At 40.5% G+C, this 14,240-nt stretch overlaps 1 protein-coding gene across 1 annotated transcript; it reads left to right on the top strand.

Moving 5' to 3' along the window:
- Nucleotides 1-12,453: 12,453 nt before the first annotated feature.
- On the top strand, nt 12,454-13,935 carry LOC118569130 (putative sperm motility kinase W). The gene is given in 1 exon segment (XM_036166858.1): nt 12,454-13,935. A coding segment is annotated over 1 exon segment (1,482 nt).
- Nucleotides 13,936-14,240: the final 305 nt, after the last annotated feature.

Here is a 14,240-nt window from a genome sequence, read left to right as displayed (position 1 = left end):
CGCATTTACCTAATCGTTTACTTTTTATCTTATGTTGTGACAAAATATATCCTCAATTGTCCTAGTATAGTGACAAGCTATTCAAACTGTTTTCACATTCCCTGGAGACAAGCAAACAAAAGCTTGTGAAAAAGTAAGTAATTATTATGAGGACTTAGAAGCAAGACTCGAGCATGCTGATCTGTTAAGCCACCAGACTGTTTAGGGATGCTGAGTACTGGATCAAATTACTGAAAAACTAAAAGACTCGTATTTGCCCACAATATCATTTGCACCTTTCTGGGTACTATCTAGCAATTGACATTATCCCCAAGTCTGACTTTTGAGCACTTCATACTCTCCCAGGTCTGACCTTACACTTACGTCTGTGTGAGGATAAATAACAATCAGTCTGTCAAGCCTAGTATGGTGCCAGTTTAATTCTACTCTCACACAAGTTGTTCTGTTCATAACCTATGTGCTCCACACTAAGTTTCCGTCCTTGTGTTCATCATAAGAGGATTCTAGTGATGAAGTGCGTACCATATTAATAGTTTTTTTCATCTGTCATACTCAAATTCCCCTGTGCCGAAAACTCGGTAATGCGCCAACCAAAATGTCTTGAATTGCATCAGGTTCCAGACAAGGTCGTCTTGTTGCCAGATAGTCGTCAGATCCTATCTAGGAGCCCCTCCTACGTGAGATCGCTCCCCCTCCTAACCAGAATCAAGTGACAACAGAAATCAGGAATATGACCTACGTGAGTTATAAATAGGAAGATCCCTTTTCCAATAAAAAGAAAGATTTTTTTCCACCCTAGGCCTAATACCAAATCATTCTGCACATGTCCCTGGGATCCCTTGTCCACTACCCTCAACCCATGCTAGAAGTCCCTCAAAATTGCTTGCTGACGTGCCAACATTGCATGCTGCCTAACTGGAACCTTGACGGACGAGCACAGAGACTTCTCCACCCACAAACGAGGAGCTATTATCACAGAGTGTAATTCTCAAATCTGTCCTGTTTTTAGACTGATATTACACAGTTGAACATCTTCAATTCTGGCCCTGTATTATCTGGAAGAATACACCGAGATCTGAAGCCAATTTACAAGGACATGGAAATAGCCTATTTCCACACTTTTTTCGAGTCGATAACGCATAATCACTAGGTTAAGTATTCGTCGCCTGCAGAGATCTTCTGATAACCTATTCTGGTACATCGCGCTCTTCTCTGATGCAGACTGAGAAGCAACACAAAATGCATATCCTTAGTAGGTTTCATACACTGCGAGGAGGAACACAACAGCGTCAGAGCAGAAGCGTTTTATTAGATTTCTCCATTACCTCAATGCCCGTCGGAGGGGAACATCTCTCACTCTGTTCTGTCAAACCATCCAAACCGTGCGTTCTACGATCTCAGACCAGAATTTCTTTACCGTGAACCAGGCACACTACAAGAAAAAGCTTCCTGGAAAGGAATATTTTACCCCTAACTGTACTCTGATTTATTCTCACTAATAGCTCAAGGTCCATAAGTCTGTTTTCCCCATGATTACTTTTTCCACCGTAACATACACTTATATCTACCCAATAGTTCAAGCTCTGAGTGTACGGAATCCATAATAACAGACCTATCATTCTAACAAGTCTGCGATCACATTCTAATCGCGACACTAAAGTCCCTGCTAAGGCGTTGTTGGTTCTTTTAATTCTGCATCCTCTGCGTAATCCATAAAACAATCACTGCCAAGCTGAATGCCCTAGCCAAATAAATCATAAATAATATAACTCACAAACAAATTTTCAAAACTAGATACTAGATCCACTTTAATTTCAATGTATTCTCTCATCATATCATTCAACTCATGGTCTAAGTAAAATGTTTTGCCAAGACTTATGAGAATCTTCTTAAATCACATGCTGTATACATAAGTAATTCAAAATATGAATTTTTCTTTGATTCATCAATGAGTCTTAGGCAATTGATTAAGAAGAAGACATAGACACAATGTAATGAGAGAAAGTGAAACAAAAGGAAAAGAAACAATTTGGATAGAAAAAGAAATAATATAACTAACTTCCGTAATGGACAATCAATCTCCCTATGTATCTGAATTTTGCAACTTTCCATGATATGCCCATTAAAAACACAACATACTGAAAATTAAATGATGAAGACATGCCAGACTTGTACATGGAGTCAACAAGGAAATAGGAAGTGTGAAGAAGAACTCAAGCTGAAATGAGGACTGAAAAAACACAGAATCCAGCTCAAACTTCAGACCAGAAAAACTACCTGACAGTCCAGCCTTACCATGCCATAAAGAGACCCATATCAAATAGAAGGAGAAAGTTAGGATCCAATAAGAATAGAGGAATAACAACATAATACAAGATAATATGAAATTTCCTAACAGGAATAGGGGAAATGTTGGGATGCTTGAGAAAACTGAGATTAATTACATTATTGGCATAGATACTGGAGAAGAATACCAGCAAGGTCATCATGATCTGCCCAAGATCCTTTCAATCTGAATAGTACTTTTCCCATTAGTTATACAGATAGAAATGTGCATCAGAAACCCTAGGCAACAATCAAGATTTAAACATGAGAGCAGCAAATAACACGGACAATCAAATCGTACTGTAGATCAAAAACCCCAAAGGAGCTGAATAACACCATCCACTCAGACCAGCATCATATCGACGAGTAAACACAGACAAGGCATGCACGATAACCAACAGCGGAGTGTCCCATCTATTATTCTAAATATTTACACAAATGTATTAGTAACTATTTTAGAAAGTACTTCTTAGCACAGAGACATTACATAAAGTAGAAAGGAGCATGTGGTTGAGATTAGCGTGGCACGCCTATACGAACAAACTGGAGGAAGGAGAGAAAACAACGGCGAACATGTTCTAATCTAAGATATTAATTTAAGAGGTCAAGGAATGCCAGTGTGAGCAAATTAGAAAGTCCCTAGAAATGGGCCTCTCTCCATGGGAGCACATTCCGTTCATGAAAGAGCGCTGTATGAGCTAGAAGCCATGTCGTACATTGTTTGCACTCATGAATCCTGACCTTGCTCTAACAAACTGAACAGGATGGCGAGGTCTAGTTGCCTCTAGGTATACGTCCAGACGTGGGCTCCCCACGTTAGAATTGAGGAATAGTCGTTTATCTACGCTCGAGTTTTCTGTGAAAAATAATAGGTGTTCTAGTCTTACGGAAATATAGTGACTCGACACCGGATGACACTCTAAATAAAAACATTCAAGAGTGATCTCGTTCCGCTAATTTCTAACGCATAACTACTGAGCCCGAGCACATCAGAGGGTCAGCTGGATTTTGTTGACAAAATCAGTCTTAGATCCACTTGAAGACCTCCTAAGTAATCTTGGCGTAGACACAAGTGAACACGGAATAGGATGAACATGGAAATTGCAAGCTCTTTCTACGAACATTCAACATTGGACGATGACGCCAAGTGATATGCCAGTACGAGCATTATCTTGAAGAGATGGCTTTCTCTTCTGTAACCGCATTGTGCACATCAATTTTTTGCTTCCATGATTGAGTCTAAAAATCATATAATGATTCATTGGAGATGTGCTGGGCTGAGTTATGTCAGGGTCTTCAATAAGACTTCCATTGGTCCAGGCAAACACACACGATACCTGCCCTTGATCTAGGAATTATTATGCGTACCACTCTAATGCCTTTGTTTTATCATACAGTAACGAGCTCTATAGATTAGGAGCTTCGAGAGAGTCAGGGATTGTGGGTATGGCATGCAACCCAGATGGTTGTCCTTTATAAATGTTACAGGATTCTTTTGGTTTACTTCACTGGTGGTAATATTATTTATCGATTTTACCACAACCTCCCACCTGCAAGTTGAGTACTCGGCCATATCTTATTCTATCAATCTGTGAAGTATAATTAGTCTATAGAAGTAATATTTGGGAGACTGGGGATGATGAAGCGATGATGAATAGAATCTGTAGATTGCTTTTGGTAAGATCGCCATTTTTACTATGTTAATCCTGCCTATCCATGAACATGGGAGATCTTTCCATTTTCTGACATCTTCAATTTCTTTTTTCAGGGACTTGAAGTTCTTGTCACTATATGTCCTATAACCTTCACGTGCTTAGTCAGAGTAACCCCAAGGTATTTTATATAATTTGTGGCTATTGTAAAGGGTGATGTATCTCTGATTTCCTTCTCGGCATGTTTGTCTATTGTATATAGGAGGGCTACTGATTTTTATGAGTTGATCTTGTATCCTGCAATGTTGCTGAAGGTGTTTATAAGCTGTATCAGTTCCTTTGTTCAATTTTTGGGGTCACTCATGTATACTAACATGTCTTCTGCAAATAGGGCAAGCTTGACTTCTTCCTTTCCAATTTGTATCCCCTCAATCTCTTTATGTTGTGTTATAGCTCTGGCTAGAACTTCAAGTACTAAATTGAATAAGTATGGGGAGAGGGTACAGCCTTGTCTTTGTTCCTGATTTTAGTGGTATTGCTTTGAGTTTCTCTCCATTTAATTTGATGTTGGCTGTTGGCTTGCTGTAGATTGCCTTTATTAAGTTTAGGTATGTTCCCTGTATTCCTGATTGCTCCAAGACCTTTATCATGAATGGGTGGTTATATTTTGTCAAATGTCTTTTCTTCTTCTAGTGACATGATCATGTGGTTTTTTTTTTTGAGTTTGTTTATTTGGTGTATTACATTGACAGACTTTTGTATGTTGAACCACCCTTGCATCCCTGGGGATGAAGCCTACTTGATCATAGTGGATAATTGTTTTGATGTGTTCTTGGAGTCTGTTTGCCAGAATTTTATTGAGTATTTTTGCATCAATGTTCAAGAGGGAGATCGGTCTGTGGTTCTTTTTCTTTGTTGCAACTTTATTTGGTTTAGGGATCAGGGTATTTGTAGCCTCATAGAAGGAATTTGATAGTATACCTTCTGCTTCTATTGTGTGGAACAATTTAAAGATTATTGGTATTAAGTCTTCCTTGAAAATGTGGTAGAATTCTGCACTGAAACCATCAGGTGCAGGGCTTTTTTGGTTGGGAGACTTTTAATGAATAATTTCCATTTCCTTTGGTGTTATTGGACTATTTAAATGGCTTATCTGGTCTTGATTTAACTTAGGTATGTGGTTCCTATCCAGAAAACTATTCATTTCTTTTAGATTTTCCAGTTTTGTGGAGTAGAGGTTTTTGAAGTATGACCTGATGATTCTCTGGATTTCCTCATTGTCTGTTATTATGTCCCCCTTTTCATTTCTGATTTTGTTAATTTGGATGCTCTCTCTCTGTCTTTTGGTTAGTTTGGATAAGGGCTTGTCTATCTTGTTGATCTTCTCAAAGAACCAACTCTTTGTTTCATTAATCCTTTGTATTGTTCTCTCTATTTCTATTTTATTGATTTCAGCTCTCAATTTGATAATTTTCTGGCATCTGTTCCTCCTGGGAGACTTTGCTTCTTCCTGTTCAAGGGCTTTCAGGTGTGCTGTCAAGTCACTAGTGTGAGATTTCTCCAGCTTCTTTATGTAGGCATCAGTGCTATGAATTTCCCTCTTAGCACTGCTTTCATAGTATCCCATATGTTTGGGTATGTGGTGTACTAATTTTCATTGATCTCTAGGAAGTCTTTAATTTCTTTCTTTATTTCTTCCTTAACCTATTGGTGATTCAGTTGAGCATTATTCAGTTTCCATGAGATTGTAGGATTTCTGTAGTTTTTTCTGTTGTTGAAATCTAACTTTAAACCATGGTGGTCTGATAGAACACAAGAGGTTATTCTAATTGTTTTGTATCTGTTGAGATTTGCTTTGTGGCCAAGTATATGGTCGATTTTAGAGAAGGTTTCCATGGGGTGCTGAGAAGAAAGTATATTCTTTTTTGTTTGGGTGGAATGTTCTGTAGATATCGATTAAGTCCATTTGATCCATAACATCAGTTAAGTCTATTATGTCTCTGTTAAGTTTCAATTTGGCATATCTGTCCAGAGGTGAAAGTGGGGTGTTGAAGTCTCCCACTATTAATGTGTGGGGTTTTATATGCGATTTAAGCTTTAGTAATGTTTCTTTTACATATGTGGGTGCCCTTGTGTTTGGGGCATAAATATTCAGAATTGAGACTTCATCTTGGATGATCTTTCCTGCGATGAGTATGTAATGTCCTTCACCATCTCTTTTCATTGATTTTAGTTTGAAGTCTATTTTGCTGGATATTTGCATGGCTACACCAGCTTGCTTCTTAAGACCATTTGATTGGAAAGCCTTTTCCCAGCCTTTTATTCTTAGGACATGCCTGTCTTTGAATTTGAGGTGTGTTTCTCTTGTATGCAGCAGAAATGTGGGTCCTGTTTTCGTATCCAGTCTGTTAGTCTCTGTCTTTTTATAGGTGAATTAAGTCCATTGATATTAAGGGATATTAATGACCAGTAATTTTTTCATTCCTGTTGTTATTTTAATTTTTTGGTGGCAGTGTTTGTGTACTTCTGTTCTTTGGGGTTTACTGCTGTGGTGTTATCTGTTGCCTGTGTTTTCATGGGTGTATATGCCTCCCTTAGGTTGGAATTTTCCTTTTAGTGCTTTATGTAGGGCTGGGTTTGTGGATAAGTATTGTTTAAATCTGGTTTTGTCTTGGAAGTTCTTGTTCACTCCATCTATGATGATTGAAAGTTTTGCTGGGTATATTAGTTTAGGCTGGCATCCATGGTCTCTTAGTGTCTGCATTATATCTGTCCAGGTCCTTCTGGTGTTCAACGTCTCCACTGAGAAATCGGGCGTTATTCTGATGGGTTTGCCTTTATAGGTTACTTGGCCTTTTTCATTTGCTGCCCTTAATATTGTTTCTTTATTCTGTACGTTTAGTTGTTTAATTATTATTTGCCGAGGGGACTTTTTTTGGGTGGTCTAGTCCGTTTGGTGTTCTATAGGCTTCCTGTATCTTCATAGGCATTTCCTTCTTTAAGTTGGGAAAGTTTTCTTCTATGATCTTCTCAAATATATTTTCTGTGCCTTTGAGTTGGTATTCTTCTCCTTCCTCTATCCCTATTATTTATAGGTTTCATCTTTTCATGGTGTCCCAAATTTCTTGGACATTTTGGGTCATGACTTTGTTGGTTTTAGTGTTTGTCTTTGAATGATGAATTTATTTCTTCTACCGTATCTTCAACACCAGAGGTCCTCTCTTCCATGTCTTGCATTCTGTTGGTTATACTTGCCTCTGAAGTTCCCATTTGTGTACTCAGATTTTCTTTTTCCAACATTCCTTCTGCTAGTGTCTTCTTCATTTTTTCTATTTCCCTCTTCAGGTCTTGGATTGTCTCCCTTTCTCTTTCATGATTTTCAGTCAAGGATTTACTTTTTTTTTCTGCTTTAATTGTCCTTTCCTCTAGTTTTTTGTAGCATTCTTCCCATTTTTTGTTTGTCTGTTCCTCTACTTTGTTTTTGATTTCTTCTATATAAGGCTCTAGCCTCTTCATGATGTTACTTATAAGGTTGTTTTCTTCTTCTTCTTCCATTCCATGATGTTCAGGTCTAGCTGTTGGAGAAGGGCTAGGTTCTGGTGACGCTGTATTGCTCTTTATTTTGTTGTATGTACTTCTGCCTTGACGTTTGCCCATCTCCTCTGGTGTTCTTTCTTGGTCTTATCAGTGTACTTGGTCCAGAGAGTTGACAGATTTATGGAGCCTCTTTCTGGTCCAGATGGAAGCTTTGGGCCAGATGGGAGCGCTGGTCCAGATGACAGTGCTGGCCAGATAGGAGCTGGGGGGCTGGACTCTGATTCTCGGGAAGTCCCTGGGGTCTCCTTATTTTGTCCAAATGGTAGCTCCTCTTGTCCAGATGGGAGTTCCTCTGGTCTCTGGTCCAGATGGGAGCTCCAGGGCATGATGGAAGCTTGGGGTTGGTCTCTGATTCTCAGGAAGTGGCTGGGGTCTGGGGTAAATGGGTATGGGGGTAGGTGTGGAGACTGCAGTGTCTGCTTTCAGTCTTGGAAAAGGGGAGCCCTCCCACAGGGCCCGCAGATTGGCAGGAAACTGGTGGTAAGTTGGTCAGGTCCTCCCTGGTTGGCCTGTGTCTAGCAGTGGGACCCAGGTGCAGTTGCCTCTCTGACTATAACCCAGGCACTCACCTCTGGTCCAGATGGGAGTTCCGGGGTGGACCAAATGTAATGCATCTTTTGAGAAAGATTTGAAAATGTTCCTTCCTTCAATCATATAGGATACTGATATATCTGGAGAACATTGCTGTTAGATTTTGAGATGATAGAATTCATCAGTGAATTGTCCTGGTCAGTGTGTGAGTGTTTCTTGATACTCATTACTTTCAGAGAGTTTTGCCTAGTTTTATTTCCTAGACTTTAATTTCCCCTTTGACTTATTATTTCCCCCCTTCTTGGATATAGTTTTATTTTTTATCATGGGAGGGAGGGAATGGCCAGAACTTACAGAAGGACAGTGATGCCTGGACAGCTCTTCCTTTCAGACATTATGTCATTAGTAAAGATGGTATGGATACTCTGTGGGTGTCTCTATTAACCTCATGGTATCTGAGGGGAAAGGAGTTGCTTCAACATCAAGAATCAGGCTTGGTTAATATGAGACTTACGTTACATGACAGAGGATGGGATCTGGAATATAGGCTACTTGATGAGCTCATTGATTATATTCATGGGGTGGATGGGAGAGAAATGTTCAATGTATGATTGTGTGACAGCAATGAATCTATCTTGACTTCTGGGAAAGTAACATGAGTGGGGTTGGGAAGGATAGCAGCCCTCTCTGCTAAGGGCATTTGTCGTTGGGAACAAGAATATGAACGGAAAAAAAAATAATTTAACAGAAATAATTAAAAAAAAAATCACTGTGTTTTTTTCTGAGCCTTGATTGGTCCATAGCATGTGACATCACATGGAAACCTTGTGAGGTATGCTACACTCTAGCCAATGGAATGGCACTGCCTTAAACTGGGTTTGGTCCATACTTCAGAGAAGTGGTTGGTGTGAGAGCAGTTGGACTCTGTTGTTTCCCATACACTTGACCTTTTCCCTGACCTGTTTGATCTGGACATAGTGAGTTTGTTTACCAAGTTCTCAGTTTGGGATTTTGTCAATTGTATTTAATTATTTCTTTATTTACATTTTTTTGGGTAGTGTCTTTTCCCTGTATTTCCCTTTTCTTCTTTTTAACTTATTTTCTTTCTATTAACTTCTTTTCTTTGTCATTTTGGCAGAATTCTTTTGAATTTTACAAATTTAGTGTTATATATTAAATGCATAGGATGAGGAATTTCATCATGACTGATATCTGGCTGTACTCTACTTTGATCATATTTATCTGCTATGTATCACTTCCCGACCCACTGAATTGGACAAGTACTTTGTCAACGGGGCAAGTCCCATTGAATTGGAGGCTGTCTCCCTGCCTGCTCATGACCTGCAGTGAACAAATGTGACACTTGTGTTAGTTGAACTGGCGTGTTTGTAGTAACACTTTCACTAATTCCATGTTTTATCCTGAATTAGGCATTGCATTCCACTGATGTCTGATTTAGGACTTAACTTAGTGAGGTGTGTATGCTTTGCTCTTTGGCAATTTGTGTCTGTGGACGAATCTTGAGTCTTCCTGGTTAAAGTCATCTTGATCATGAAGTCTGGTCTTATTAATGTGGTGTTGAATTTGAGGTGAGCTATCAATTACTCTTATTGAGGTTTACCAATCTGTCAGTCAAGGATATTGCCTGATACTAGGATCATTTGAAATGTCGTATATTGTTTGAGAATTAGGGAAATTCTTCTTTTATGAAATGTGCTTGAAAGTGTGCCTTCCCTCAGTTTTATGGACTATAGAAACACTTGCGGATCATTGCTGCTAGTTGTTGAGATTGGACAAGTTGATTTCCAGTTTGCTGGTTTTGGCTCCTGGGATTTAGATTTGCTGTTTCATGTTTATATTTATGTCTTTTGGTTTTCTTTATATTTATTCTTCTTTCATACAGCACATCCTGACTGCATCCTTCTCTCTCTCCACTTCTCCCAGTTGCCTCTCACTTCCTCTCTCCACCAGATCCACTGCTTCTCTGTTTTCCTTGAGATAAGAGCATGTTTCAAGCGATACCAACTGAACATGGAATAACGAGATGCAATTAGATTATATTTAAATTTTGTTTTTTCTTTTTTTAATGTATAAATACTATAGAAGAAACATTTAATTTTTTGTTCTTTGAGAATTTCATTTTATTTTTATTATTTTTTTTTTCATTTTACATACCAACCACAGATTCCCCAGTTCTCCCTCCTCCTGCTCCTGAGCCTTCCTCCCAACTGCACCCCCATTCCCATCTCCTCCATGGGGAATCAGCAGAGCCTGGTACATTCAGTTGAGGCAGGTCTAAGACCCTCCCCCTGTACTAAGTCTGCACAAGGTGTTCTACCATAGGCACCGAGTTCCAGAAAGCCTGCTTATGCACCAGGCATGGATCCCGATACCATTGCCTTGAGGAACCCTAGCCAGTTCAAGCTAAACAACTGTCTCGCCTATCCAGAGGTCTTAGTCCAGTCCCATGGGGGCTTCTCGGCTAATGGTCCACAGTTCATGTGTTTCCACTAGTATGGCTAGTTGTCTCTATACTTTTTCCCATCATGATCTCAATGTCCCTTGCACACAGAATCCCTCCTCTCTATCATCGATTGGACTTCTGGAGCTTGGCCTGGCACTCAGCTGTGCATCTGTGCATCTGCTTCCATCAGGTACTGGATGGAGGCTCTATGTTGACAGTTAGGGTATTCACTGTTCTGATTACTGGAGTAGGCCAGTTCAGGCACCCTCTCGACTGTTGCTAATAGTCTAAGGTGGGGTCATCCTTGTGGATTCCTGAGAACTTCCCTAGCACCCTGTATCTCCCTATTACCATGATGTCTTCATTTATCATGGTATTCTTTCCTTGCTTTCCCACTCTGTCCTTGTTCCAACTCAAACCTCCCCATTTCCTTATGTTCTCAGCCTCCATTCCTTGCCCTCCATTATCCTACCTCACCACCATTTTGCTCATGTAGATCTCATCTCTTTCTCTTTCGCTGGGCTATGTAGATGTCTCTCTTGAGGTCTTTATTGTTAGCTAGCTTCTCTGGAGCTATGGGTTGTAGTCTGGTTATCCTTCTCTTTACATCTAGTATCACTAGTATCACTTGTGCATGAATATATATCATGTTTATCCTTCTGAGTCTGGGTTATCTCAGGATATTTTTTATATTTTTATACACATTCCCATAAGCAATTGAATGATTCATTCCCATACATGCCTGTACTGTACTTGATAATAATCCCCTGCACTATGACAGTCTCCCACTATATCTGTGTGACTGATACTGTGACTTTTACACAAGCCTCGCCCTCTCCTTCCTCATGACCAGGAGAGACAAAGTAGGTCCTGTTTCTGTTTTTGGACCTGCTTTGTCTTCTGTAGAACTCTATCTAGTTTAGCTACTCTCCTTATAACACAACAGTTCTCCAGTTACTGTGCTGAGTGTGGATTCTTCCCACAGTCTCCTTATGTGATATGCTGTTGTTCCATTTGTTACAAATGATACTTCTGCCATCCTGACCATGAACGAAGGGCTCTTTAGTGTGTTGGATGATGGAGGTGAATTGTCACGGACTCTCGGGAATGATCTTCACATCTATGTTCATCAAGGAAAGGAACTCATAATTGCTCCACTCCTTGCGCTTAGTTGGTGGTGGGATCAGACTACCACTGGCACAGGGATGATTTGGATGTGTTCCTTTGCTTTCTCTTTCTTGAAGTATTTTCTATAACCCTGGTATTTTCATTCTTCTGCAAAGCTTTGAATGATTCAGGCAATCCATGAGATCTCAGCTCTGCTTATTTTGAGCTGTTTTTGTTGTCAGTCCAAATTTGTTGCTTATGACTTATACATTTATGGGTTTCTATTTTATCTTAATTCAATATTCACACATGTCTAGGAATTCCTTTCATATTTTATAATTTTCTGGAGTATAAAAACTGTAACATCCTAAAGAGCCTCTGGACTGCAGTTGTATCAGTTACAACACCAATTTTTCTATAGTGTTATTTGTATCTGATCTCTCATGATCAGCTTTGTTGAGGGGTTTGCATTGCGGCACATCCTTGCAAAGAAGCAGTTCATTCTTTCAGGGATCTCGGGATTTTTCTTTGCATGCCAACTTTACTTATACTAACTCTGATCTTTCCTATGATTCCTCATCCACTGCTTGCACATGGGTTCTTCTAGTATTTTTATATCCTTGAAGAGCATCATTAGATTAGGATATCTCAGGTTTCATTACAGAGAATTCCAAGCTATATCCTCCTCTTCTAAAACTGCATTAATCTTTTTCTTTTAGCATGGTGTGTGTCTGAAATTGCCCACAAAGTAAGGTGTTTGGAATTGAGCAGAACACCATGGGCAGCCACATGGAAGAGGACATTCTTGAAAAGGATTTCAGGATGTTAATATCTCTAGGCTGTGGTTCATTTGGGGAGGTGAAGCTGGCCTGCCACCTTCCCACACATACCCGGGTGGCTGTCAAGGTCTTTGAGAAAAACACCAACAGTGTGGCTGACATCAGCACTGAAGTGAACATCCTTCAGTCTTTAGAACACAGGAACATCGTTCGATTTTTTCACATGATCGACACACTGACAACCACTTATGTGATTATGGAGTATGTGGCAGGAGAAGATCTGGAGAGCTGCCTCAGGGCACTGGGCTGTCTAAAGGAGGAGGAGGCTAGAGTGATTTTCCGGCAGGTGGTGTCAGCGGTTCACTTCCTCCACCAAAGACACATCGCACACCACGATATCAAATTAGAAAACATCCTAGTCGATGCAGCAGGAGATGCAAAGCTTTGTGACTTTAGTATGACAATTGAAATCACAGAGGGGCAGATGTTGTTGGAGATCTGTGGCTCCTTGATCTATTGGGCTCCAGAGATCTTAGCAAGAAAACTCTATGATGGACTGGCAGGTGACATGTGGAGCTTGGGTATCGTCCTATATGTCCTGGTCACAGGGCAATTTCCATACATGGAACACACCCTTGAAGGTATGCACAGGGTCATCACCACCACAATGTGTCCCATTCCCTACCATCTGTCAAAACTCTGTCATATCATATTTGCCTGACTACTCATGGTCCCCACCTGGTACCAGATCACAATCTGTCAGCTTGTGGAAAGAGCATGGCTGGGCCCAATTCAAGAACATGCACTGCCTGCCACCAAAGAAATCCTGCCCAGGGTCATGGAGACTATGTACACCATGGGCTATACCTGTGAGGAGATTGTGTCATCCCTAACTCACAGGCAAGAAGATAATCATGTAATGGTTACATGTAACATTCTCAAACACCAGCTGAGCGGTGGGGACTGCCATCAGCAAGATCAGATGCCCTGGTTAACTAGCAGCCCTGCAGGTCCTGTTTGCCCTCCTCTCCCCTTGATGAGGAGAGCCAGTGAACCAGCATTTAGAACCAGTACACAAGCTGGAAAAAGTCACTTTAAGGAGGAGAGTGTGGAAGAAAGAGGTGAAATATGCAGAAGCCACACCATGCCCCACAGATCCTCCTTCCTGGAAGTGATGTACTGTTCAGACAACACAGTCCCAGATAGAGATGCTCTTAGGGCTGATGTCATCAATGCTGCTACAGAAGACATTGCAGTCAACAGGAATTCTGTTGACCCCCTGCCTGGCAATCTCTCCTCCCCTGAATCAATCTTGGATTCTACACCCACAGTATTTCTGAACCTGGGCTTCTCTGAAGAAAATTCACCCCAGGAGCCAGACATTCCCAGTGACTGGCACCAGGTGGCACCCACAACATCTGTATCCAGGCCATTCAGGGGCTGGAAACTGATAAGGAAGCAAATTTCCCATGCACACTGAGAGCACTGTGCTGCTGCTGCCGCCGACCCACACTAAGGTGAGCCCTGAACCCTTTCATCAGGGGCTTTAAGGAAAAGAGAGGACAATGGAGACCTACATGGAAAACAGTATGATTGGCCACAGAGATGAATTCCTACATCGTCTATTCAATATGCTATTTCAATATCCTTTTTAAAGAAAAGTTGTTCCCACTCAGAGGGCCCAGGATTTCAGATACATGGTACATTAGATGACAAATTGCACAGCTTCTGTTCATGTAAAGTCCTGGAAGTTTGAGGAAAAAGCAGACGGCCTAGCATGTTGAC

Source organism: Onychomys torridus, chromosome 17 (genome assembly GCF_903995425.1).
Source record: "Onychomys torridus chromosome 17, mOncTor1.1, whole genome shotgun sequence".
In the NCBI taxonomy this organism is placed as follows: Eukaryota; Metazoa; Chordata; class Mammalia; order Rodentia; family Cricetidae; genus Onychomys; species Onychomys torridus.
This window is presented reverse-complemented; position numbering and strand designations above follow the sequence as displayed.